The sequence below is a fragment of the Erinaceus europaeus genome, chromosome 7 (assembly GCF_950295315.1).
Source record: "Erinaceus europaeus chromosome 7, mEriEur2.1, whole genome shotgun sequence".
In the NCBI taxonomy this organism is placed as follows: domain Eukaryota; kingdom Metazoa; phylum Chordata; class Mammalia; order Eulipotyphla; family Erinaceidae; genus Erinaceus; species Erinaceus europaeus.
The window spans coordinates 45,067,051-45,092,500 of record NC_080168.1 but is presented as its reverse complement, the minus strand read 5'-3'; the positions used below and the strand labels follow the sequence as shown (position 1 = coordinate 45,092,500).

Sequence of the window (25,450 nt, the reverse complement as noted above, 5' to 3'; positions counted from 1 at the left end):
GTGTGTGTATGTAACCGGGGTTCCACCTGCATGCTTCCATTACTCCTGGGCTAACTTTTTCATTGAGGTAGAGAGAGACAGAGTGAGAAGGAGAGACACCACACACATCACGAGAGTTTCCCCCAGTATCATAGTACAAACCATATGGTAGCAGAGTTCAAACTCTGGTGCATGGTGAGGCATGAGCCTACCACTTCTATCTCTCTGGTCTCAAAAATTTGTTAACTACTTTACAACCCCCCCTCCCAAAGCTACAACAAAATTCTAAACAAGGAAGCAATAAACAGAAAAGGAACACTTGAAACAAACATTATATATAAAGATTACACTTTCAGTTTTTTAAATTTTTTTATTTATTTTCCCTTTTGTTGCCCTTGTTTTTTGTTGTTGTTATTATTACTGATGTTGTCTTTGTTAGGACAGTGAGAAATGGAGAGAGGAGGGGAAGACAGAGGGGGAGAGAACAATAGACACCTGCAGACCTGTTTCATTGCTTGTGAAGTGAGCCACCTACCTGACCCCTACATTGTCAATTCTTAAGAACCATTTGCAGGGGCTAAGCAATGGCACATCTGGTTAAGCACACAAGTCAGGTTCGAGCCCCCACTTCCCACATGCAGGGAAAATGCATCACGAGTGGTGAAGCAGGTCTGCAGGTCTCTCTCTTTCTCCCCTCCCTTCTCAATTTCTCTCTGTCCTGTCAAAAAAAAAGGAAAAAAAAAAAAGGAAAAAATAGATACCAGGAGTGGTGGCTTCAGAGTACCAATAACTACCAAGTAACCCTGGTGGCAAAAAAGAGAGAGAAAAAAAAAGTGCTACATGTTTTAAAGTAACTATTACCCAAAGTAGGTACTTACTAAGGTTAGCTAAAGCAATCTCTAGGAATTTCAGTGTTTCAAAGCTGGGAGATAGGTCACTAAGTAGAGTGTGCACATTATCAAAGTTTAAGATGTAAATCTAGGGGTTAAGCGGTAGCACAGCAGGTTAAGCACACATGGCACAAAACACCAAGGACTGGCGTTAAGGATCCCAGTTTGAGACCCAGCCCCCACCTGCAGGGGTGTCGCTTCACAAGCAAGTGTGTCTATGTTTCTCTCCCCCTGTCTTCTCCTCCTCTCTAGATTTCTCTCTGTCCTATCCAACAACAATAGCAATTGCAACAATAATAAGGACAACAAAATGGGAAAAACGGCTTCCAGGAGCAGTGGATTCGTAGTGCAGGCACTGAGCCCCAGCAATAACCCTGGAGGCAAAAAAAAAAAGTAAATCTATGCAAATTTGAGAAGTTGCATAACTGAGTGGAAATTTCCATATGGTCTAAAATAGTAGGGTCCAGGTGGTGGGTGGCCCACCTAGTTAAGCACACACACCTGCAAGGACCCAGGTTTGAGCAGTGAAGCAGGTCTGCTGCAGGTGTCTATTTCTCTCCTCTCTCAATTTCTCTCTATCCTAGCTAATAAAAACAAAGAAGGAGAGAAAGAAAGAAGAGAAGGAAAAAAAAGAAAGAATGGAAGGAAGAAAGGAAGAAAGAAAAAGAGAGGAAGGAAGGAAGGGAAGAAAGAAGGAAGGAAAGGTAGCACCAGGACCAGTGGTTTCATAATGCTAGCACTACAATAATGCTAGTGGCCGTTAAAAATAAATAAAATGGGAGTCGGGCGGTAGCGTAGAGGGTTAAGCACACGGGCGCAAAGTGCAAGGACCGGCAGAAGGATCCCGGTTTGAGCCCCTGGCTCCCCACATACATGGGAGTTGCTTCACAGGTGGTGAAACCAGTCTGCAGGTGTCTGTCTCTCTTTCTCTCCCCTGCTCTGTCTTCTCCTCCACTCTCCATTTCTCTCTGTCCTATCTAACAACGATGGCATCAACAACAATAATAACAACCAACAAGGGCAACAAAAGGGAAAATAAATAAATATAAAAAATTTAAAAAATAAAATTAGTAAAAGAATGATAATCTCAAAAATCCATTACTATATGAACTTCTAATTTTAACCTCTTTCAAGTCATAATACATTTCAACACTTTGAAACTTTATCTCTTACATATTATAAATTGGATTATTTATTCATTGAGCTTTTACTTATGGAGCTTCTCCTTCAGTTAAGTACTTATGATCAAATGTTGAACCTAGAGTGGTGACACATAAGTAGTGGACGCAAACGAAGTAGATCTATTTAAATGCTTTGGTTTAGTGTTTAGGTCATTGCTCTGTTTCCTATATAAGAGAGCTGGAATCTACTTTAGGTCTTGCACTGTGTGCTTCTGTTGGTTGCAACTATGTCTGTGATGCCCACTAAGAACATCTAAAGAAAGTGTGGAACTGCTCAAAAAGAGCTTCTTATGAGCCAAGATGTATCTGTTTTCATTTACCAGACACAGATAGAATTGAGAGGGAAGGGGGAAGTAGAGAGGGAGAAAGACCAACACCAGCAGCACTGCCTCACCATTCATGAAACATTCCCCAATCAAGTGAGGACTGGGGGCTTGAAACAAGGTCCTTGAGCATGGTAACGTGTATTCAACTAGGGGTGTCTCTGCCTAGCGCCTTCCTTCACATTCTTATCTGCCCTTCTTTGTATGGTTTGATTCTTCGACTAAACTAAAAGAAGAGAAATTTGGAGATCAATTCCACTTGGGTAAGATATGAATCAAATGCTTCTGCTGGAACAGGTTTTGGAATGACTTTGAAGTCATGCTAGCCAGATGCACCAACACTTCTCTGCCAGTTAAATGGCTGATCAAAAAAGAAAGGGGGGAGTAGCGGTTTGGCATGAGAGAATAGAAGTAAAAGCAGGATATCACCAGTATGTATTACCTGTGACATAGCACGGACAACCTCAGATACCTTACCTCTCCTTCAGGAGTGTCTGAAGGGCAGAGCATTCCCCACTGTGATGGCTGAAGAGATCGAGGACCACTCACTTTTCTTGTTTTTTCAAACTGAGAAGAGATTCTTGTCATCATGCCCAGTGCAGATATATAAGACAAGCGAGACAGCACTTGAGTTACTCCCTGGCGGTCCATTTTAAATCTCTTTAGAGACCAGTTTCCCTACAGAGAGATTAAAGACATAAGATAACTGCTGATCCATTCATATGTTGTCTAATGGCTTTCTGAGTTCATCACAGGAACTGCTTATTTATGAAAATAAGCCATGAATATATAATATGTATATATATGTGTGTGTATTAAATTAAAAAAACTTTGCTTTTCCATTTCTCTCTGTCCTATCCAACAATGATGACAACAATAACTACAACAATAAAACAACAAAGGTAACAAAAGGGAATAAATAAATAAATAAATAAAAATAATAAAGTTTTAAAATACATATATACATATATATATATAAACTATCATGGCTATCTTAAAATATAGTTAATAACTAAATCTTGAACATTAACTTTATCTCCTATGCACAAACTATTAAATATATCACTTTTATAGTTGTACTAACTTCACAGATTAAGCATTTTAGTGAATAATTTAAATATCACAGTCGGAATTATTCAATTTTCAATTTATGTCACTATGAAGTAAATATCCTACGTAGAAAAAAGACATTGGGAAATAAAATGCCGCCAAATGATTAATCATCTTTCTGATTCAAAATGGAAAAATCTTATCTAAATAATACTCTTTACTTTTTCTTTTTAAGAATTTGTTGAGGGGCCAGGCAGTGGTGCACTTGGGTAAACATTCATATTACAGTTCTCAAGCACCCAGGTTTAAGCTCCTGATTCCTACCTACAGGGAGAAAGCTTTGCAAGTGGTTAGGTAGAGCTGCACTTGTCTGTCGCTTTCCTTCTCAATCTCTCTGTTTCTAATAAATAAATAAAATTTAAAAAAAAATTGATGAAAGCTGGGACTGATGTTGTGGGAAAATAAAAAAAGAACACAAAAAAGACCATAAATAAAAATTTTTACACTCAATTTCAGGGTAAGAGTTACAGACCTCATTTTAAAATTACCTGGAGTAAAATATGTTTAAATCAAAATATGTAACTGAGGGAGTTTCACCACTAGTTAAAATCTGACCATTATTTTAAGAAAAATCTATCACTTTATAAGCTAAAGATTCTGATAATGTGGAAAAGAGCTAAATTCTAGTAAGAAATCTTATCAATTACAAAGCAGAGTAATAAAGCACTTATCCCACAAATTGACTTCTTATGCTTCTTACTCACCTAACTTTCATACTTGGAAGGAAAATACCATTAGTAAACTGCCCTAAGAGTAGATAAAATTACATAAATACTCAATATAGAGCTAAAATAAGGCAGCAGGTGCTGGCAAATAGGAAGTAGATGGGCAATGAAGCTAAGATGTTCAGCAAGGCAATTTCTTCACACATTCTACAGGAATCTTACAAAAAACAAAACAAAAAAAAACAAAAACACCAGCCAAACAGCTTACAACTATTCCTCTGAGAAAATATTTCTTCACAATATACTCCTAGTGACAGTACTCATAAAATTTTAAAGCTCCACCCTTTCTGGAATAGCTACAGATTGGTGAATACCTACAGCAAAGTCTTTTAATGATTTTTCTAATAAGCAGTCTCCTTTAAGGTAAAGTGGTATCACTCAGGGGAAGCAAAAAAAAGGAAGAAAGAAAGAAAGAAAGAAAAAAAAACCCTACACAAAACAGTTAATATGATCTGAAAATCATGGGTCAGAAAGGAAGAAAAAGCGATTCTATCAGAAGTGTGTTCAAGTACTCTTTGGAAGTGTCTTTCAATTATCCAGGGACCTACTTTCAGACAAGTTTGGGACACAAGGATTTAATGTACCCAAACAGGAACAGGCTTAATTACCCTCAAATCTAGGTAAGTTGTCACTGAAGGCCTGCTCGCACAGCACAGGCTCACTGCAAATTTATCATTTCAAGTGTTTCAGCAAGTCTGTCACCAAGTCTTTGTTAAGGGACTCAATGTGTTACACTTTACTGTTCTTTTGTTGGAGCAAAATCCCATCCATAAAACTAATTTTATGTCTGGCATACAAAACATAAAACCAGGCTTAATCAGATAGACCTATAGCTGTTATATTTTAAGAAAGGAAGGAAAAAAATAAATAACAACACTGTCAGATAACCCTTTATGAACAGGCAGAGGTCCTGGAAAAAAAAAAAAACAGCAGGTGCAGTGGTCTGAATTCATCACTCACATGAGAAACAGCAGACAGCTCTTTGAGGAGTATAAACCTACAATGAAATGAAATGTTTTGTATTGTTTTGGACAAAAGTACTCAGTTAATAAACCTCCTTGAAATATGTCAGTTTTATTTTTTAAAAAATGGGGGAAAGTATCCATTCAAAGAATGTCTATTAATGGATAAACTAAAATATACCCCTTTGGAGGGGGTATGTTAGTATAGATGAAACTATAGTTTGGCAAACTTCATAGTGACAGAGTTCCCACTGTAGGCTATATTTAAAAGTAGAAATGTGTGATTTATATAGAGAGATGGAACTTTATATAGAGATATGGAACTTTACTCCTCAGATTTAAATAGTACTATAAACCAATAATAAATCAATAATTTAAAAAAATTCAAGTTTCTTTAAATAAAAAACAAATGAAAAGTAGTTAAATATACGGTCTCTGTTAAAGTCTGTAAAAACTAAGCCAAAGTAAAAAAGCATCCCTAGGTGCATGAAATCTTAGACATTTTGTCAAAATGTTCTTCTTATTTATAAAAATCAGTAAGTGTTCTCACGACCACCACCACAACCATAATAGTAGTGTCTAGATGATATGAGAAATGTATTACTTGATTTGATTGTGGTAATCATTTCACAGCATACATTAAATTATCATGTTGAACAACTAAATGAATAAATTAGTTACTTAAAAACAAGAACATTTATGATTTTATAAGCATATACATGCAATAATAAAAATAATTGTATCGATTTCAATATAAAGTTTATATAAAATAACAATCATTTACATTTATATATAATATTTAATCTAGGTTCTCAAAGTACTTAAGTTTCCATTCTACTAAACATGTTTACAAATACAGTATAAATCATATATATATATATGGAGAGACTTACTGTAGAAATGGCATTCACCATGCCATTGGTGATCTGGTCTTGACGCATGTGTTTAACAACATCAAACTGAGCTGCTCTTTGTTTAGGAATCACCTGGTCGGCAATCTTTTTCATTTCAGAATTAAATTTTTTGAACAAATCTTCAAAAAGAAGAGATAGAAGCTAGAAAAAGGAGATACATAGTGAACTTTTAAAATGCATTATTAGCTTATTGGGTCTTCATTGAACTTAAAAAACTGGAGAAACTGCTTAAAAATGAAAAAGTATTTTAAGTATATATCTATGTATAATACTACATAATTTTCTTTTTTAATATATATTTTAAATATTTTTTATTTATTACTGGATAGAGACAGAGAGAAATTGAGAGGGGAGGGAGAAAGATTGAGAAAGAGAGAGACACTAGCAGCCCTGTTTCATCACTCCTGAAGCTCTCCCCTAGAAGGTGGGGACTAGGGGCTTGAACCTGGGCCCTTGTGCACTGGTAATGTGTGTGCTTAACCAGGTACACCTCCACCTGGCCCCACATAGATTAATTTTCTATGTGCTTATTTATGCTAGGTGTTGAGAATAAAAACTAAGATGATGGCATATCCCTGCATTCAAAGACATTTATTTAAACCAGATTTCACTTGACAAGTGAACTTTTAACTAAAAAGATATTAAAAAACTAAAAGGGGGATTATTAAGTGATCACTAAAGAGTCTGAACACAAAGGATGTGGAGTCATTTTAACTTTTCTCTATTATTGGTAAAAAATTGGTATACAAAATATGAATTGGCAAAACAATAGTTTAGCATTACATATTCACGTGTACATTCCAACAGCTTCCACCACCCTACATATACCCTCAGCAGTTGTAGTTCTCAAAATTTAGCATGCATGATAATTATGCTGAAGGATGGTTAAAACACAAGTTGTTGGGTTTATTTCTACTATTTTGGAGTCAACCAGTCAAGGACAGAACACTGCAAATTTCAGATTCCAGGAGAGGCCAGTGATGTTGGCATGGAAAGCCACTATGAATACAACAAACATTTAAAAAATTATAGATGGTGAAGGGTTTGGTGGCTTACTCACACCATGTATGGGTATGAAATTAACCCCCTAAATCCATAGAATTTTGTAATTTTGTAAAGCACTGTTAAATTATTAATCATTTCTAATTGCAGAGAAATTTGTATGATATAAATCAATTATTATAAAACTCAAAAATAAAACTTTAAAAATTAAACAATGTAGGAAAAAATAAAAAACAGTAATTCACTGTAGTGGGAGAAGAAAAAAAAATGAATGAAATAAGTAAGAAAGGGGCTGGGCAGTGACACACCCAGTTGTCTGTGCATATTAAAATGCACAAGGATCCAGATTCAAGATCCCAGTAGGAAGGTGGAAGCTCATTAGTGGTGAAGCAGGTCTGTAAGTGTCTCCCTCGCTATCTTCCCCTCCTCTTTCAATTTCTCTCCATCCTATCAAAGAAAACAATGGAAGGATTACTTAAGATGAATACAGATTTGATACGCTTTATGCACTATTTTAGTTTTTTAAGTGAAACAGTGTAATAGTGGAAGCCAAATCAATGGGATGAAATAGGAAATTATAACTGGTAGGATAGCTCCTATCAGACAGACTCACTTGCCAATAATAACTATAAACTCTCCGGAGTAGGGCAGTAGCGCAGAGGGTTAAGTGCACTGGCGTGAAGCACAAGGACCAGTCGCTTCACAGGCGGTAAAGCAGATCTGCAGGTGTCTTTCTCTCCCCCTCTCTGTCTTTTCCTCCTCTCTCCATTTCTCTGTCCTATCCAACGACAGCAACAACAACAACAACAATAATAACCACAACAATGATAAAACAACAAGGGCAACAAAAGGGGAAAAAATGGTCTCCAGAGGAGTCCGGCATTAGCACAGCGGGTTAAGCGCACGTGGCGCAAAGTGCAAGGACCGGCATAAGGATCCCAGTCCCAGCCCCCAGCTTTCCACCTGAAGGGGAATCTCTTCACAGGGAGTGAAGCATGTCTCCAGGTGTCTATCTTTTTCTCCCCTTCTCCCTCTCTTCCCCTCCTCTCTTCATTCCTCTCTGTCCTATCCAACAATGATGACTTCAATAATAAAACAAGGGCAACAAAACGGAATAAATAAATAAATTTTTTTTTTTTCAAAAATGGTCTCCAGGAGCAGTGGATTCGTGGTGCAGGCACCGAGCCCCGGCAAGAAACCTGGAGGCAAAAAAAAAAAAAAAAAAAGCCAGCCTCTCAACAAGATATTGAAACTATCTTAAGAGTGGCCAAATTGTGGTCCAGAGGTGGCACAGAGGATAAAGCATTGGACTTTCAAGCATGAGGTCCCAAGTTCAATTCCCACAGCACATGTACAAGAGTGATGTCTGGTGTTCTCACTACCCAACCCCCGCCCTCCGCTCTGTCTTTCTCTCCCCTTCTATCTTTCTCATTAATAAGTAAAATCTAATCTTAAAAATAAATAAAGAGTGGCCAAGGCATAAGGAAAATGGAGGAAAATCAACACTTATCAAAACTAAATGACAACAGGTACATTTTCTGCTGTGTGTATATGTTGTTTACTTTCTTTTTTTAAAAAAACACTTTTAAAAATTATATTTATTGGATAGAGACAGCCAGAAATCAAAAGGGAAGGGGGTGATAGAGAGGGAGAGAGAGACAGAGAGACACCTACAACTTTTTTTTTCCCAAATTTTTTTTTACTACCTTTATTTGACAGAGACAGCCAGAAATCAAGAGGAAGGGGGATGTAAAGAGGGAAAGACACCTGTAGCCCTGCTCTACCACTTGTGAAGCTTTCCCCCTGCAGGTGGGGACCAGAGGCTTGAATCTTGTAACATATGCATTCAACCAGGTGCGCTATCACCTGGCCCATTTTCTTTCTTTTGACACAAGGGTTATCTCTGGGGCTCAGTGCCTACATGATTACACTGTTATAGATGAGGTTTTCTTTTTAATAGAAGGGGGGGGACACACAAAGATGGAGAGATACATGCAGCACTGCACTACCACTAGTGAAGCTTCTACTCGACAGGTGGGGACCAAGGATGAAGCTGGGTCCTGGTGCATGATAACGTATTTGCTCTTCCTGGTAATTCCGTTTCCTGCTTTTAAGACTTTTAACACTGGATAGGCCACATTACTCTGAAGGTTCAGGATACACTGGGAAGTTAAAATTCAGAGTGAGAGAGAGATCTACATTCTTACCATAAAGTGGAAGGAAATTCAGAGATGAAAGAACCACTATTTTCCAAATTATGTTTAAACATTGTCTAAATCTTTGCTTGACACCTATACAGTGAAATATATGTCTATGTGGCCCCACAAATTTGGACCCAAGTTGTGACTGCTTTGTCTAATAAAGTAAAGTAGGTGAAGCTGTGACTTTCAATACTAAGTTATTAAGATCACGGAGGTTCTATCTTGTTTACTCCAGTTGGGAAACATTCTGATGCCACAACACAGGAAATGTCCAGGTCCTAGCTGAACCCTGCCTTCCAACCCTCTCCCCAGAACCCTGCCACTGACTTCCACTACTACCACATGAAACAGAAGAACCAGTCAAGTTCTAAATGAGTTTCTGACCCACAAAACTGTGAAATCTAATGAAATGGTTATTGTTTTAAGACAGCATGCAGTGTAGCTATAGATAACCAGAACAACATTTACATGAAATTTTCACAACTCAATGTCTTACACAAATAAGCATATTCAATAATTAAATATAATAGATATTACAAACATTTCAATCCTCCTGCAAAATTAAATACATTACTTTTTTCTTTGTGAATATCTTTCCCAATATCAAGGAAGAGAAAAACTCAGTGTATTTTTATTTTAATTATGTAAAAAATATTAAAGTAATATCAGAAGGATAAGGACATAAGAAGTAAAGGAATTATTTAAAGAGGAATTCTGAGATTCTATAAAATCTTCTGTTAAAGATTTTTCAAATCCTATACTGATTTTATTTTTTGAAAGCTTACAAACTGCATGTAACTTTTTGACTTAAAATTAAAAAAAAACTAAACTAGTTTTATCTTTTAGCCTCTACAGATGAGAACTTGCTAAGTAGAATTTTACTGTATCCTTTTCCTCTTTAAGCTAGGCTTATCCTTCCACTTTCTAATGAAATCATCTTTGTAGACAGGAAAGCCAGGATCTTGGCCTTGAATTTACTGTGTCAGAAATGTTTTTTAAAAGAAAACTTCCTCTTCTGAGAGCTTAATCCTTTATTCCACTCAGACCCAGCAGTTTCACTCATGGAAAGAAAGAATATGGGAATGGAAGCAGGTGCAGAGGGGTGAGAAGGATGAAGAAGCCCATTTTAGCAACTTCCTGTGTAAACTAGCAAAAGGAACTTGAATAAGCACCCTGAACAGAAGCAAATGCCCTCAACCTAACCCACAAAAGCCTGGTTCTATTTTAATTAGTCCCTTACAATTTAGACTTTTGTGTTTCAAATTATGACAAAGTTTTCTGAATCCCAGCTAAATTTGTTGTAGCCTCCTGGTTCAAACACAGGAAATATTCCTATTACTAACCAAGTGAAAAGTAAGAGCATACTCAACAGAATTATTGACTCATTAATAAATTTATTTATGTGTATATTTTCACATTAAGAGAAATAATATCCTCCAGTTCATAGAACAGTGAGAAACCCACAAGGTCAAGTCAAACAATAAGCAACATTATTTGGGTCAAGAGTAAAATGATTAAAAGGAACGGAATGTTGGTGATAATATTCAATACTTTCATTGCTAATGTAACCCCTTTCGGTATGCTTAAGACAGGAGCACTAAAAAGCAAATTATATTTAAGGAAAATGCTGGCAGCTCATCAATTGATTTTCAATGAAAATGCTAAAAAATTAATAAAGAAGTTAAACTGCTGAAATACAGTTTCACCAATTAGCTTAATGTCAGAGAATTCTAATTAGGTGTCTTGAGATTGCTATTTAGTGTGTAAGCCTTCAGAGTGCCAAATTCTCCTTTTCACACAAACTGGTTGCAAAACTAAAGACATTAGGCAGCCTTAATTACATTATCAGAACAGCTGGGATTAGGCAATCTCTGAAGTCAAGACGGCATTCTTTTGTCACAGGGTGGAAATCCCTAGCTTTACAGGGTGCCGGATTTTGGTGCCGTTCCATATCTCACCCATACAAAGCAAGCTGCATTAGAAACAAAAAAATTTGCAGACAAAGAATAGAGTAATGCTCAACAAATAATGAACACATTACCGAAAAAGAAAAGGTAGGTGAAAAGATTAAGCCTGAAATTGGTAGGTTTTGCTAACACCTCTACTGGCGGCTGGCCTGCCAGCCCCCTGGTGGCATTAAAACGGAGGGAAAGCTCTGTGAACCTGCTTGGCCAGTGGATACAGCTCTGTTATCTAAAGCTGAAGCACATTTATACTCCTTCATCCCATGGGGTGTGAAATTAGCAGCTATTGTCTTTACACATTTTTGCCAACACAATACCTTTTATGTCTTTACATTGTTTATGAAGCACTGTTTTAGTGCACATGGGAAACTTCTTTTTTTAACTCTAAATTTTTAAGCAACAGGAGTCACTCCTCTTCCTTCTCTTGACCCCATTCCTTCTTCCTCTAAACAACCAATATTTCTTAACAGACTCTGTTAACAGCATGACTTTTCTGACATAGAAAACAGTAAAAATTATAGTTGGATACTCCAAGGTCTCTTCAGCAGTGATCTGAAAGATGTCAAAGACACACTGGGTAGCCTCATGTTTTAACCAAACATATAACATCCCCAATTGTCCAGACACTAACTTCATCCCAAACCTAATATTGCTATATTTTTCTATACTTATAAAAACTGTATTGGGTTGTCGGAAAAGTTACGTCAAATTTTTCTTAGGAAAAAAATACATCATTACTTTTCCAACAACCCAATAATTTTAATGGTGGAAATTTCTGCTTCTACCACCTCAGCCACCATGATCTGTCATCCAGAATCCTGCCATGAACTCCAAATAGTCCATTCCTAGCCTTTCTACTCATAAATCAGACCTTTCCAAACTGATAATGATGTCATTCTCCTAAGTAAGATTCTCCAATGGTTTTACACTATATCTAAAATAAAACCCAAGTTCCTTTCTATGGCCTACGTGCTAATTCTTCTATGTCATCTCTGACCAGCCTGCCTCATGTTCTCCAGCTACAAAGACTCTCTTCCAGTCCCTCCATTCCCAGAACTGCCCGGGCAGGTACACACTTGCTCAGGTCTCTTGCTGGACTATACTTAGAAGTTGCATGAAGCTCATTTCTCCTTCAGGTCTTGACTGGAATGTTTAAGGACTGAATTTTAAAATATATTGCTTTCTTAGAGAGGTTTCTTGATTGTACTGATTAAAGTATCAACTCAATCCCCCATCAACATTTCAATACTAGCTCTAACGTGAGTTTGTTTTAGACTTACCTGTAGCTGAAACAGAAAGAGCGCATGGGAGAGGGGGTCAAACATGCTATTGCTATATTCAGTCTTGAGTTAGGAAATCTAAATACATGTTATATATAGTTGTATGCATAGAAACTTTCACAACTAAAAAGTACACACACAGAAATAAATGTGATTTTCTGTAGCAACACACACATTTAACTGGTTAAATCACCTCCTTTTTTAGGTAGCAAGAGACAACCTACATTCAGACATACATACAGCTTTGAACAGCTGTATCAGACTAATGAAGAGAAATTATTCCTTCACATGATTTCTTCTGAAACTGCAAAATGTACTCCAAACTGACCCTAAAGGACCCTAAAGGCTCATTAGACACATAAAGGAAAACAAAACAAAACAAAAAATTCACATATAGGGCAAGGTAGATAGCATAATGGTTATGCAAGGAGACTCTCATGCTTGAGGCTCCGAAGTCCCAGGTTCAATCCCCATACCACCATAAGCCAGAGCTGAGCAGTGCTTTGGTATAAATAAATAAATAAATAAATTCACATATAGGTTTGAGACAACTTAAGTTTTCAAAAGTTCAGCTTTAAAATGCCAGTTTATAGGGGGCAGGCAGTGGCACACCCAGTTGAGTGCACGTTACCATGCACAGAGACCTCGGTTCAAGGCCCCTACTCCCAACCTGCAAGGGGAAGGTTCATGAATGGTGAAGCAGGTCTGCAGGTGTCTCTCTCCCTCACTATTTCCCTTTGTCCTTTCAAAGAAAAGGAAGAAAAAAAAAAAAAGATAAAGAAACAATGGCCACCAGGAGCAGTGGGTTTGTGGTGCAGCCACTGAGATAACCCTTAGGGGAAAATGTAGTGACTCTGGAAGGCCAGAGGAGAAGTGAACAAATGACTAGTATTGAGGAGAGGAACCAAAAAATGGGTCAAGTAGGAAAGAAAGTAAAGAGGGGGCAGAAAGACTCATTTTCATTGTAAGCTTACTTATAAATGTTTGAATTCTTTTTACTAGGTTTATGTTATTTTTTTTTAATGTACTGTGTTATCAGTTTTACCAAATGTCTATTTTATAGTGTTCAATTATTATATCATAGTTTAAAATTTTTTAGAAATACTCTTTAAAGTTGTTAAGACAAATCACAACCAGTGGGGAGGGGGGCAGGGAAAAGGGCATTTTGCACCTGGAAAAAAATCTCAGTCTAGGCTGAGTATTATCAGTTATTGGGTTGTAGTAAAAGTCATGACACATTTTTGCATTGAAATACATAGAAAAAAACATATCATAACTTTTAAGACAACTCAAGAAATGTCTCCTAGAAAAATAATGCCTCTGATTATAAATACACAATTGCCTTATTTAACCATCTATACAGAAGTACTGGGAACGGGTAGGAGCACACTAGGTTAAGAACACATGGCATGAAGCACAAGGACCGGTGTAAGGATCCCGGTTCAAGCCCCTAGATCCCTACCTGCAGGGGGTTTGTTTCACAGGCGGTGAAGCAGGTGTGCAGGTGTCATTCTCTCCCCCTCTCTGTCTTCCCCTCCTCTCGATTTCTCTCTGTCCTACCCAACAAGAACAATGGAAACAAAAACAATGGGGGAAAAAAGATGGCCACCAGAAAAAAAAAGTTACCATACCCTTAATTACTAAGAAATTTTAATATCCTTCTTTATCATCACTTTATGACAATTATAACATGATGGTTTTATAAGGAGGGTTGTTATCAATAACCTAGACTCTAAACACTAAAAAAAAAAAAAAGTGGTTTGGCTGACACATAAAAACACATCATTTGGCTACTGGCATCTTTCCAAAAACTACATCACAACTTGTGATGATCACACTGCTTTCTGGAATGGGGAGTCAGCCATTCTTGTTGTTTGAACACAACAGTGAGTGAAAAGATCATGTTGATGTCAAGATTTTTTAGTTTTGCTGTGGGAGGTGAATAGGGTGAGGGTGAAGCTAAGAACAGAGAACTTCCTGAAGAGATTATGTTGATGTTTCTTAAGACATATACTAATACTATAATTAACCTAGAGGCAAATCAGAGATGCACTTAGGAAGTGGATAATAAGCATTTGGTGACTCTTCTGTTAAGTAGAATGTTGGGTGAGAGGAGTACAGATGGATGAGCCATTTAAAACTCGGCTGAGTAGATAGAGGACACTGATGTTGACTAAGACAGCAAGTAAACCAAGAATATCAGAATTCAAAAGGTCTTTAAGGCAAAATACTGAGAAACTGTAATGAATTAATTATGTAACCAAATACATGATGAGCATCTATTACATCTGACACCTCATATAAGCTGCTCAATTTATAGAGATACCTTCATGAAGTTTACTTCTACTGCATCAAGATAAGAGCCAGATATGGTCATATTCTCTGAGATGTTTAGTTGTACAATATGACTATAGACTATATATAAAACAGGCCTATAATATATATCTGAGTGGAGATGAAGCAAAGAACCTCCCCATAACCTCCATACTCTAATCGTTAACAAAACTAATAACTGAAAATTCACTATATTAACTTATTTATAGAATTAAGATACAATTTTCATGGCTAAAGAAATTCTTAAGTCAAAGAGATTGTGCATCATATGAAATGTGTATACTTAAAATATATGCAATCCATATTACATTTAATTAATTTCTATTAAAGAAAATGAGATTTCTGACATAAAATAATTAAATCACCTGTCCAGCCAATTCCAGTCGCTTGTTACCATAATAGTCTCTGTCGTCAACTTTGTTATCTCCTTGGGCCAGAATTACTCTGCGCACCATCACTGCAGTATAGATGCATTTAGCTCGGAAATTGAATTCTTTAACCTGTAATTCAAAAATTAAAGAAAAGTTTAGGTGGTCTGGGAGGTGGTGCAGTGGATTAAGCATTGGACTCTTATGCATGACATCTTGAGTTCAACTCCTGGCAACACATGTACCAGGAGTGATGTCTTGTTCTTTCTCTCTCTTCTCCTACTTTCTCATTAATAAATAAAATCTTAAGAAAGAAAGAATGAATGAATGAATGAATGAGAGAGAGAAAGAAAGAAAGAAAGAGAGAAAGAAAGAAAGAAAGAAAGAAAGAAAGAAAGAAAGAAAGAAAGAAAGAAAAGAGTTTAGGACACTGTACATTAATATTTATTTATTGGGATACAGATTGAAAAAAACTGAAAGGGAAGTGGGAGACAGAGAAAGAGGAATACCTGCAGCACTGTTTTACCACTTGTGAAGACTCTTCCTTGCAGTTGGGGCCAGGGGGCTTGAACCTAGTATGCCACAACTGGGACCCTGACATTAAAATTTAAGGGGACTCAAGAAAAGAGCCAATGTTATAATATTTTAAAAGAAAATAATCAGTAGCTTGGGAGGAGGAAGAGGATAAAACAAATAAAGAAATATCCACGATTCTCCTTATTCAAAGAATTATAACTAGTCTACAAACTTTATCAGAGCTAGAGTAGTTTTTCTTCACATTGTACTCTGTACTAGTGGCATGGTTTCTTCAAAGACAAGCTTCAAAGACAACACATGTCTATGTTTCAAGATATGCCTTCATTAAGAAGTGAAGTTAAATAGCCCCTTTGGATTGGCTTATGAACTGGCCAGCTCTCTTCTCTTAGTTATTTGATGCCATATAAGAAGTTCAGGATACTCTTTTGGGAGAGAAAGGTTACTCAGAAAAGCACTGAGGAGGGTAGGGGAGAAAAGCATGGTGGCTATGCATGCCTGCGGTTCTGAAGTCCCAGGCTTAATCTCCTGGGACTTTATATACCAGTACTCTGGTATATAAAAAAGAAAAGAAAGAACAACATCACTGAGCAGCCAGATTACAGATCCATGGAGAAATCATGTTGAAAGTTCACCCTAGTTAAGCCTTCAAATGGCTCCCAGATATCTTTGCTGTTATTTGTCAGCAACTTTGAAGTAAGATGGTACCTCCCAAGATGAAAATCCCTTCCCCTCATAATTGAACCCAATCAAACCACAGAACTGTAAGAGTTCAGTAAACAGTTTTTATAAGTCACCGATATTTAGATATTATGTGCTATACAGCAACAGAATTGAAGAAGAGTACTAAAACATTTTCTGGTACTCGGTAAATATCTAATGAATGAATAAACTGATTAATAAATTTGCTATACATGTATTATTTAAACTCCTCTAGTATAAAACTGGATTCAAATGAAGGAATCTAGCTAAGCTGTAAATTAAAACTAAAATGGTTAGAAATTGTACTGGCTTTTTTGAGGAGATAAACGTTAGGTATTAGGTAAATTTTGGCCTTGCATTTAAAATGATGATGAGTACAGACTAAACTCTGTCAACTCTAAAGCAATTTTCTAGAGGATTCTTATTATAAAACTATATTACTTTTCCTAATCGTGGAGTACAGTCCAGTGATGTTCCTATTTAGTTTGTCAATATGACAGAATAATCTTACTTTCAAAGAACAACAACTATTTGCCTTCACACATTTTGTTGATGCTATTAAAGAACCTAACTTGGGACTGGGCGGTAGTGTACTGGGTTAAGTGCATGGTACAAAGTGTAAGGATCTGCATTTGAGACCCCTGCTCCCCACCTTCAAGGAGGTCGTTTCACAAGAGGAAAGGCAGGTCTGCAGATCTATCTTTCTTTCTCCCTATCTTCCCCTCCCTTCTCAATTTCTCTCTGCCCTATACAAAAAACTGAAAAAATGGCCACAGGAGCAGTGGATTTGTAGTGCAGGCACCAAGATCTGGAGGCAAAAGAAAAAAGGAATCCAACTAAATAATATATGATATTAGAAATAATGTATGTGGGGCCTGTGGAATAGCTCATCTATGAAGCTTTGCTATGGCTAAACCCAGGTTCGAATCCAGTCCCTATTTTAATGAAGGAAGCTTCAGTGCTGTGGTTTCTCTTCCCCTCTCTCTGCCTGTCTCTAACCAATAAATAAATAATAAAAAAAGAACACTCATTCTCCTTTAGACGAAGCCTCTCTTCTTGTCTAAGTCAATTTATTTCCTTAAAATATGGTAAAAGATAAGTAGTCCTAGAAGATATTTTGTTACCTTGAGTCCTTAAAACAATTACATAGATTAAAAAAAAAAAGGCTGCAGCCCTAAAGTTAGCACAGTGGATAGTGTTGGACTCGCAAATATATTAAGGTCCTGAGTTCAATCCCCAGTAGCACGTGTAACAGAGTGATGCTATGGTTCTCTTTAATTTCTCCTTCCACATATCTCATTAATAAATAAATAAAGGGGCCAAGTGGTGGCACACCTGGTTGAGCTCACGTTATAATGTGTAAGGACACAGATTCAACTCCCCGTCTGACCTGCAAAGGGAAAGCTTTGTTGTTGGGCAGTAAGCCAGCTCCCCCCTGCTCCACTGCTTAATGCTGTGGTCTATTTACATAATCACTGTTTTACCAGAGACCCACCCTGCCTGCAGGTTTAATCCCCACTGGTTCGCACTCTCTTTTCACAGGATGTTTTTTCCTAGTCACATCCTGTTTTCCACCCTACCACTTACTTCTTGGCAAGTATAAAAGAATCTTCTTTTCTGATTAAAAACATTGGATTGCGTCTGCGAGTCCCACAGTGTGTGTCTCTCTCTCTCTCTCTCCTGCGACGCTAGCCCGGCACGAGTTCCTGATCACAGCAGCCTAGGTTGGCTCTGGTTCTCTCCAAACCAGAGAGCATGTGCTCGCAAAGAAGCACCCTCAGGCTATCCCGGCACTTTGTAAGTGGTGAAGGGATTCTGCAGGTGTACCTCTGTCTCTCTTTCTATCACCCCTTTCCCTCTCAATTTCTGGCTGTCTCTGTCCAATAAATGAAGATAATAAAAAAATTAAAACTTTAAAAATAAATCAAATCTTTAAAAAAGGACAAAAAAATTTCAATGCTGAAACAAATCTAGCCCTTTAAAAAAATACATCTTGTCCATACTCAAAACACAACTGATACTGTGTAACACTGAGCAGAAAAAGACAGTTTTGGATTACTAAAGTCAGAGGGCCCTAAGAACATACCTAAAATAGATTTCCTAGCTTCTTTCCAACCTAAGATGCTATTCTCATCTACTCTATTTCTACTTTTTGGTTCGTGTTTATGAAACATTTTGTCCTGCTTTACATTTTACTACCATTCAGCCACCAAGTTGCAGATGCTACTATGATTCCATCCTGACTTCCCCACAGATGACCTCACCAATGTGTCCTAGAACCACACCTCTCCAGAGCACTACCCCACTAGAGAAAGACAGAAAAAGGCTGGGGGTATGGTTCGACTGGCCAAAGCCTATGTCCAACAGAGAAGCAATTATGGAAGCCAGAACTCCCACCTTCTGTATGCCATACAGAATTTTGGTCCAATGATCCAGAAGGTGGAGTAGTAGATAAAGCACCGGATAAAGCATTGCACTCCCAAGCATGAGGTTTTAAGTTCAATCCCTGGCAGCACATGTACCAGAGTGACATCTGGCTCTTTCTCCACCTATCTTTCTCATTAGTAAAACAAATTAAAAGCAAAACAAATACAAAAAAACAAATAAACAAAGGATTTTGGTCGATACTCCCAGAGGGGGAGAAATGTTAGAGTAGAATGACCAGAGGGCTCTGAATTCCAATTCAATTGGGACCCAGAGGGAGAAGAGGAAAAAAGAAAGGGCATTCAGAAGTAATAATAGGTATGGGTGTGACTTAGAAAGGAAGAGAAGGCAGGACCATAAGAAAATGGAGTAGGGCACCAAAGCAAAAACCCTGGGTTGACGGCTAGGGTGGATGTTCGGCTTCATGGGGCAGGGAAGTGGGGGTGGGTGGGGGTGGGGGGTGAGGAGGTGTTGCGGGTGGGTAGGGACACAGTCTTTTGGTGGTGGGAATGGTATTTATGTACATGCCTATTAATTTGTGGTCATATAAATCACTATTTAATTAATATGAGAGGGGAAAAATTGATTGGATGTCTTAAACTTCTTAATGCACAGACCATAGGCTGAGTCTTTGAAATGTTGACTCTCTTAAAAGCTTAGACCAGGGAGAACAGAAGCAACTGGTGGCACAGCTATATATAAATAATGTCAAAGGACATAAATTATGATGATGTTGTGTATGATACAGAAAATCCTAACAAAGGGATATTTCAAAGTTAACCCAATTGCCAAATAATATGATTATAACAGTAACTATCTATTGCCTTCTGAAACACTAAGATAGCAGGAACCTCCCACTTCTTCTATAGAGCCTATATTTCCCCAGTCTTTGAACCTCTAGAGTGGGGCTCACTTTCCTGCATGCTTCTCTCAATTCATACCAAATGATATCACATCTGCTGATAGCAATCTAATCAATGCAACGACTACCACTTTGGTATGCTTCACTTCAGACTGTGTCCAGAGACTTCAGGTGTGGAATGACAACCCTTCGGCCTCATTACTCAGGTGAGACCTTTCCTTTCATAGGATTCTCTAATTCCATTCCAGGTGGCTCACTTCATAACAAAGTCCCAAAACCTAGATATAGACCAGGTCCCATGAGATAAGGCATATGTTCATATGTATCCATAAATTAGGGCAAAATATATACCTGAAAGCAAAAGTACACAATAGTCTGCAGTGGTCAGTATGAAGTTCATAATGAAATAGTGTCTACTTAGACTTAGATACCCTCCGCACCTATTTCCTATTATACTTCCCTCACTCACTCCCAAGCTATCCTTATCAAAGCAAGGACTGCAAAAGCTGAATAAGGTCAAGAGACTGGCATACTTTAATGATGACTCTTTAAGTCACTATCAGGCCAACCCATCAGCTGGGGCCCTGTACGGGGAGTCCTGAGGATCCCAAACAGACATGATGGGCCTACACCTCGAATTTTTAGCAGTCGTCTCTATCTGCAACAACAAAACAGACCCCTTTGTGGCCTCCCATAGGACCATGCCCTCAACTTGTATCAACAATGGTAGAGAATGTTCCATCCTCCAAAGGGAGGATGGACAACATACTCTGCTACACTTGAGGAAGATGGATCCTGATATTGGGGCAGCTTGGAACATTCCTACTCATGACCAAAGAATGTGGGATCAGATCTACAGGGATGCAGAGGTCACACAGACTCCTCAGCTGAATATGGGCCCCAGATCACATCAAATTGATGGGGTTTACAGTAAACAATATTTATGCACCTTTCCATATTTAGGAGCTACTCTCTTCCCTGATCCAGCTTCTGGTCCTTTTTCAAGCCATGACATCATCTCCCCAGATAATAACTTAGATACACCTCATATCAGATTTCTGGCTCAGGGGGAAAAAAAAAGCAAAAAAACCACAAAAACTAGTATAGCCACAGACCCTTTGGAATATGACTAAAATGTGCTACTAGCTATTTACAAAATGGCGATTCTCTCCCCCTCCAAATTCTTCATCTGCACTATTCCAACCTTTAGGTTCATGATTATTCAACAATTTGTTTGGCTTCATATGTTAACTCTCTTTTCAACCACCAGGTTCCAGATGCTAGCATGATGCTGACTAGACTTCCCTGGAGAGACAACCCCACCAATGTGTCCTGGAGCTCCGATTCCCCAGAACCCCACCCCACTAGGGAAAGAGAGAGGCAGACTGGGAGTATGGATCGACCTGTCAATGCCCATGTTCAGTGGGGAAGCAATTACAGAAGCCAGACCTTCCACCTTCTGCATCCCACAATGACCCTGGCTCCATACTCCCAGAGGGTTAAATAGGAAAGCTATCAAGGGAGGGGATGGGATATGGAGTTCTGGTGGTGGGAACTGTGTGGCGTTGTACCCCTCTTATCCTATGGTTTAGTCAATGTTTCCTTTTTATAAATAAAATAAAATAAAGAAATCTGGTGGTGGGAATGGTGAGGAATTATATCCCTGTTATCTCGTAACTTTGTAAATCAATATTAAATCATTAATAAAACTTTTAAAAAATTTAAAGGTACTATACCAAGTTGAAAAAGTTTGGAGACAGTTATAAGTAACATATATTCTCAACTGATATATATATAAATTGTAGTATCTTCCACTCAAGTACATCTAATTTATATTTTATTTTTTATATTATTGTGGCTAATTACATTGAACACATAAGCCTGCTAGTTGTATTTAACCTTCTTTGGTAATGGAAAAGCTGAAGCAAAGTTTTATTAACCAAAAATTTTAACTTTAATGAAGTTCATTTTTCTCTCTTTTGTATATATTGCAAATTCTCCCAAGACATTGATGAATAGATAAATGTGGGTATTTATAAATAGCACACTGCTGTACTTTACAAAAGATATAGCTCACCCAGTAGAGTACACATTTTACTATGCATGAGGTTCAAGCCCCGAATGCCATATGGAAGAACCTACAAGGGGGAAGCCACAACACAGGAGAGCAGTGTGGTAAATGCCCTCTCCTTTTCTCTCCCAATGTCTCTCTACCTCTGTATCTTACTCTCTATCTAAAAGAAGAAAAGGAAAAAAAACAGTCCTCTGGAAGCAAATTGTGCAGGTACAGCAATAATCTTATTGGCAAAAATAAAGTTTCCTCTTCCATTTTTTGATGGGGTTGTTTGTTTTTTGTTGTGAGTTTGGTGAGTTCTTTATATATTTTGGATATCAGCTCTTTGTTTGATGTTTGGCATGTAAAGATTTTTCCCAGTCCATAGGGGACCTCTCCTTTTGCTGTGTAGAAGGTTTTCAGTTTGATGTAGCCCCACTGGTTTATTTGTTTTTGTTTTCCTTGCAGTTGGACTTGAGTTATGTTAGAGACTGTGGAATATTCTGCCCATCTTTCCTCTTTCACATAGATGTATCTAAAACAATCGCATTTGAGTTCCACCACTATAATTATAGCCTTCAAAACCATAAAATTGAGTAGCAGTACATGATGAATACAAAATGTTAAAATGAAAGAACCAGAGGAAAATAAGTACAATAATATATTATATATATATGTATATGTATGTATGTATGTATATATAGAGAGGGGGAGAATAAACTACTGATAATGGAAAATAGTTGCAATGAGTTAGTTCCAAACCCTTTATGAGGCTCTCAGTCCCACATTGTTTACAGAATACACATAATTTGTTTTTGTGGCTCTGGGGTCTGTTTTTTTAATTTTACACCCCCCCCCCCCCGCTTTAAATCAGATAAAGAGACAGAGGATGAAACTGAATCATTAGAGCTTCCTCAGGGACTATGGTGCCAGGATTATGGTGCCATAACCTGCACATGACAAGTCTCAGGCTCTGCAGGATGAGTTATGTCCTCCCAAAGTTTCCTGTTTTAATTCTACCACTATTTACTAGTGTTACACTAATATTGCTCATATAGGTTACATCTTCCTGTATATTACAGTCACTGAGGGGAAGACTTTGAAAAAGATACCCATGTCTGTCTCCCAGGGACTATTATTTCTTCTTCTTCTTCTTCTTCTTCTTCTTCTTCTTCTTCTTCTTCTTCTCCTTCTCCTTCTCCTTCTTCTTTTCCTTCTCCTTCTCCTTCTTCTTCCTCCTCTTCCCCTTCTTCTTCTTTTTTAAATTTTTTATTTATAAAAAGGAAACATTGACTAAACCATAGGATAAGAAGGGTATAACTCCACACAATTCCCACCACCAGAACTCTGTATCCCATCCCCTCCCCTGATAGCTTTCCTATTCTTTTACCCTCTGGGAGTATGGACCCAAGGTCATTGTGGGATGGTGGAAGGTCTGGCTTCTGTACTTGCTTCCCCACTGAACATGGGTGTTGACAGGTTGATCCATACTCCCAGCCTGTCTCTCTCTTGGTCTGGAGAGTCCTGGCATTGGTTTTATATATATAATTTTTTTCAATTTTTGCTTTTTTCTCCCCTTTTGTGCCTTTGTTTTTGTTGTTGTAGTTATTATTGTTGTTGTTATTGATGTCATCATTGTCGGACAGGACAGAGAGAAATAGAGAGAGGAAGGGAAGACAGAGAGAGGGAGAGAAAGATAGACATCTGCAGACTTGCTTCACCGCTTGTGAAGCGACTTCCCTACAGGTGGGGAGCCGGGAGCTTGAACCAGGATCCTTATGCCGGTCCTTGCGCTTTGTGCCACATGTACTTAACCCGCTGTGCTACCATCCAACATCCCCCCCCAACCCCCACATTGGTTTCTATGTACAAAAATTCACATAACTTCAAGTGATTAAAGGATCAGTGTTCTAATTTCTGGCAATCAGTATTCATAAGATCACAGAGTCATAGGCCTTACATCATAAATAATGCATGCCCTTAAAATATTATCCTACCTGGTCTGACTACTACAGTATAAATTATTATATCTGGACATGTAAAATGGCAGGGAGATATTTAAATGCCTGCTTTCCAAACACAGAATTCTCTTTTACTAAGGATCAGACTTAAAAAAAAAAAAAAGATTTAGTTTTTTATTAATGACAAAAAAGAATGAAAACTAGAATGCTACTCTGACAAATGATGCCAGACATTAAACTAAAGACACTACATATCCAAGTCCTGTGCTTTACTGTTGCACCTCCTGCCCCAGCTGTGAAAGTGGACTCTAAATAATGTAAATTTAAAATAATAAAAATGTAAATTTGCATTCAAAATTTATTAAAAGAAATGCATGAGCCTCCAAAACATGCTTGCTCACTCACAGTTGCAAAGGTGATACTCACAGGTACATGGGTGAGAATGGTCGAAGCCAGGAGCTCTCTTGCTTCTTCTATTTTGGTTTTCTTTGGTCCACCTCCCCACATTCTTTGCCTTCTTACTTTGTTCCCTATGTATTTTAATGCCTATAAAACCAGAAAATATTACAAAAGCATTTAAATATCATCATCGATAACAATTTATTGAGCAACTTTAATTACATATAATACTGCAAGCAAAAATACCAAAGAACTGGTTATATACAAAGGTGCAATAAGTCCAGTTAAAAATTCAACTTTTGGGGGTCGGGCGGTGGCGCAGTGGGTTAAGCGCATGTGGCGCAAAGCGCAGGGACTGGCGTAAGGATCCCGGTTCGAGCCCCCGGCTCCCCACCTGCAGGGGAGTCGCTTCACAGGCGGTGAAGCAGGTCTGCAGGTGTCTATCTTTCTCTCCCCTTTTCTGTCTTCCCCTCCTCTCTCCATTTCTCTCTGTCCTATCTAACTACGAATTGCATCAACAAGGGCAATAGTAATAACCACAATGAAGCTACAAAAAAGGGGGAAAAAAATGGCTTCCAGGAGCGGTGGATTCATGGTGCAGGCACCGAGCCCAGCAATAACCCTGGAGGAGGGAAAAAAAAAAAAATTCAACTTTTGGGAGTCAGGTGGTAGCGCAGTGGGTTAAGAGCACATGGCGCAAAGTGTAAGGACTGGTGGAAGAATCCCGGTTCAAGTCCCTGGCTCCCCACCTGCAAGGGAGTCTCTTCACAGGTGGTGAAGCAGGTCTTCAGGTGTCTGTCTTTCCCTGTCTCTCTCCACTTCTCTCTGTCCTATCCAACAACATCAACATCAATAACAACAACTACAATAACAATGAAAAACAAGGGCAAGAAAAAAGGGAAAAATAAATATTTAAAAAATTGAACTTTTGTCATAAGTTAACAATAAATACTATCACCTGCCATTAAACTATTTCACTTTTATCATATGATTTCATTTTCTCACTATATAATTGGTACATGATCATTTAGAAAATTTAGAAAGCAAGGATGAGTAATATACATATTACTCAATTTATTTAAACATTTGTTTATGAGAGATAGAAGAGAAATGAGGGAGATCCAGAGCACCACTCTGGCATTTGCGATGCCAGGGACTGAACTCAGGACCTCATGCTTGAATGACTTCATTTACTGTGCCACCTTGTGGACAAGGATACTGATATTTTATATGTCAGACATATTTTTCTGTTTTTCAATGCAAAAATGTGTCAGGACTTTTC

The 25,450-nt window shown here is 37.9% G+C and overlaps 1 protein-coding gene across 1 annotated transcript in view; it reads right to left on the bottom strand.

Moving 5' to 3' along the window:
- POLR3B (RNA polymerase III subunit B) overlaps nt 1-25,450 on the bottom strand; it is a 133,685-nt gene that overhangs the window by 65,291 nt on the left and 42,944 nt on the right. The window contains exons 11-14 of the mRNA XM_060194341.1: nt 24,196-24,315; nt 15,231-15,365; nt 6,064-6,225; nt 2,851-3,051 (exon numbers count right to left, since the gene is read on the bottom strand). Of these exons, the coding sequence (XP_060050324.1) occupies nt 2,851-3,051; nt 6,064-6,225; nt 15,231-15,365; nt 24,196-24,315 (618 nt within the window). The remainder of the gene's footprint in view (nt 1-2,850; nt 3,052-6,063; nt 6,226-15,230; nt 15,366-24,195; nt 24,316-25,450) is intronic.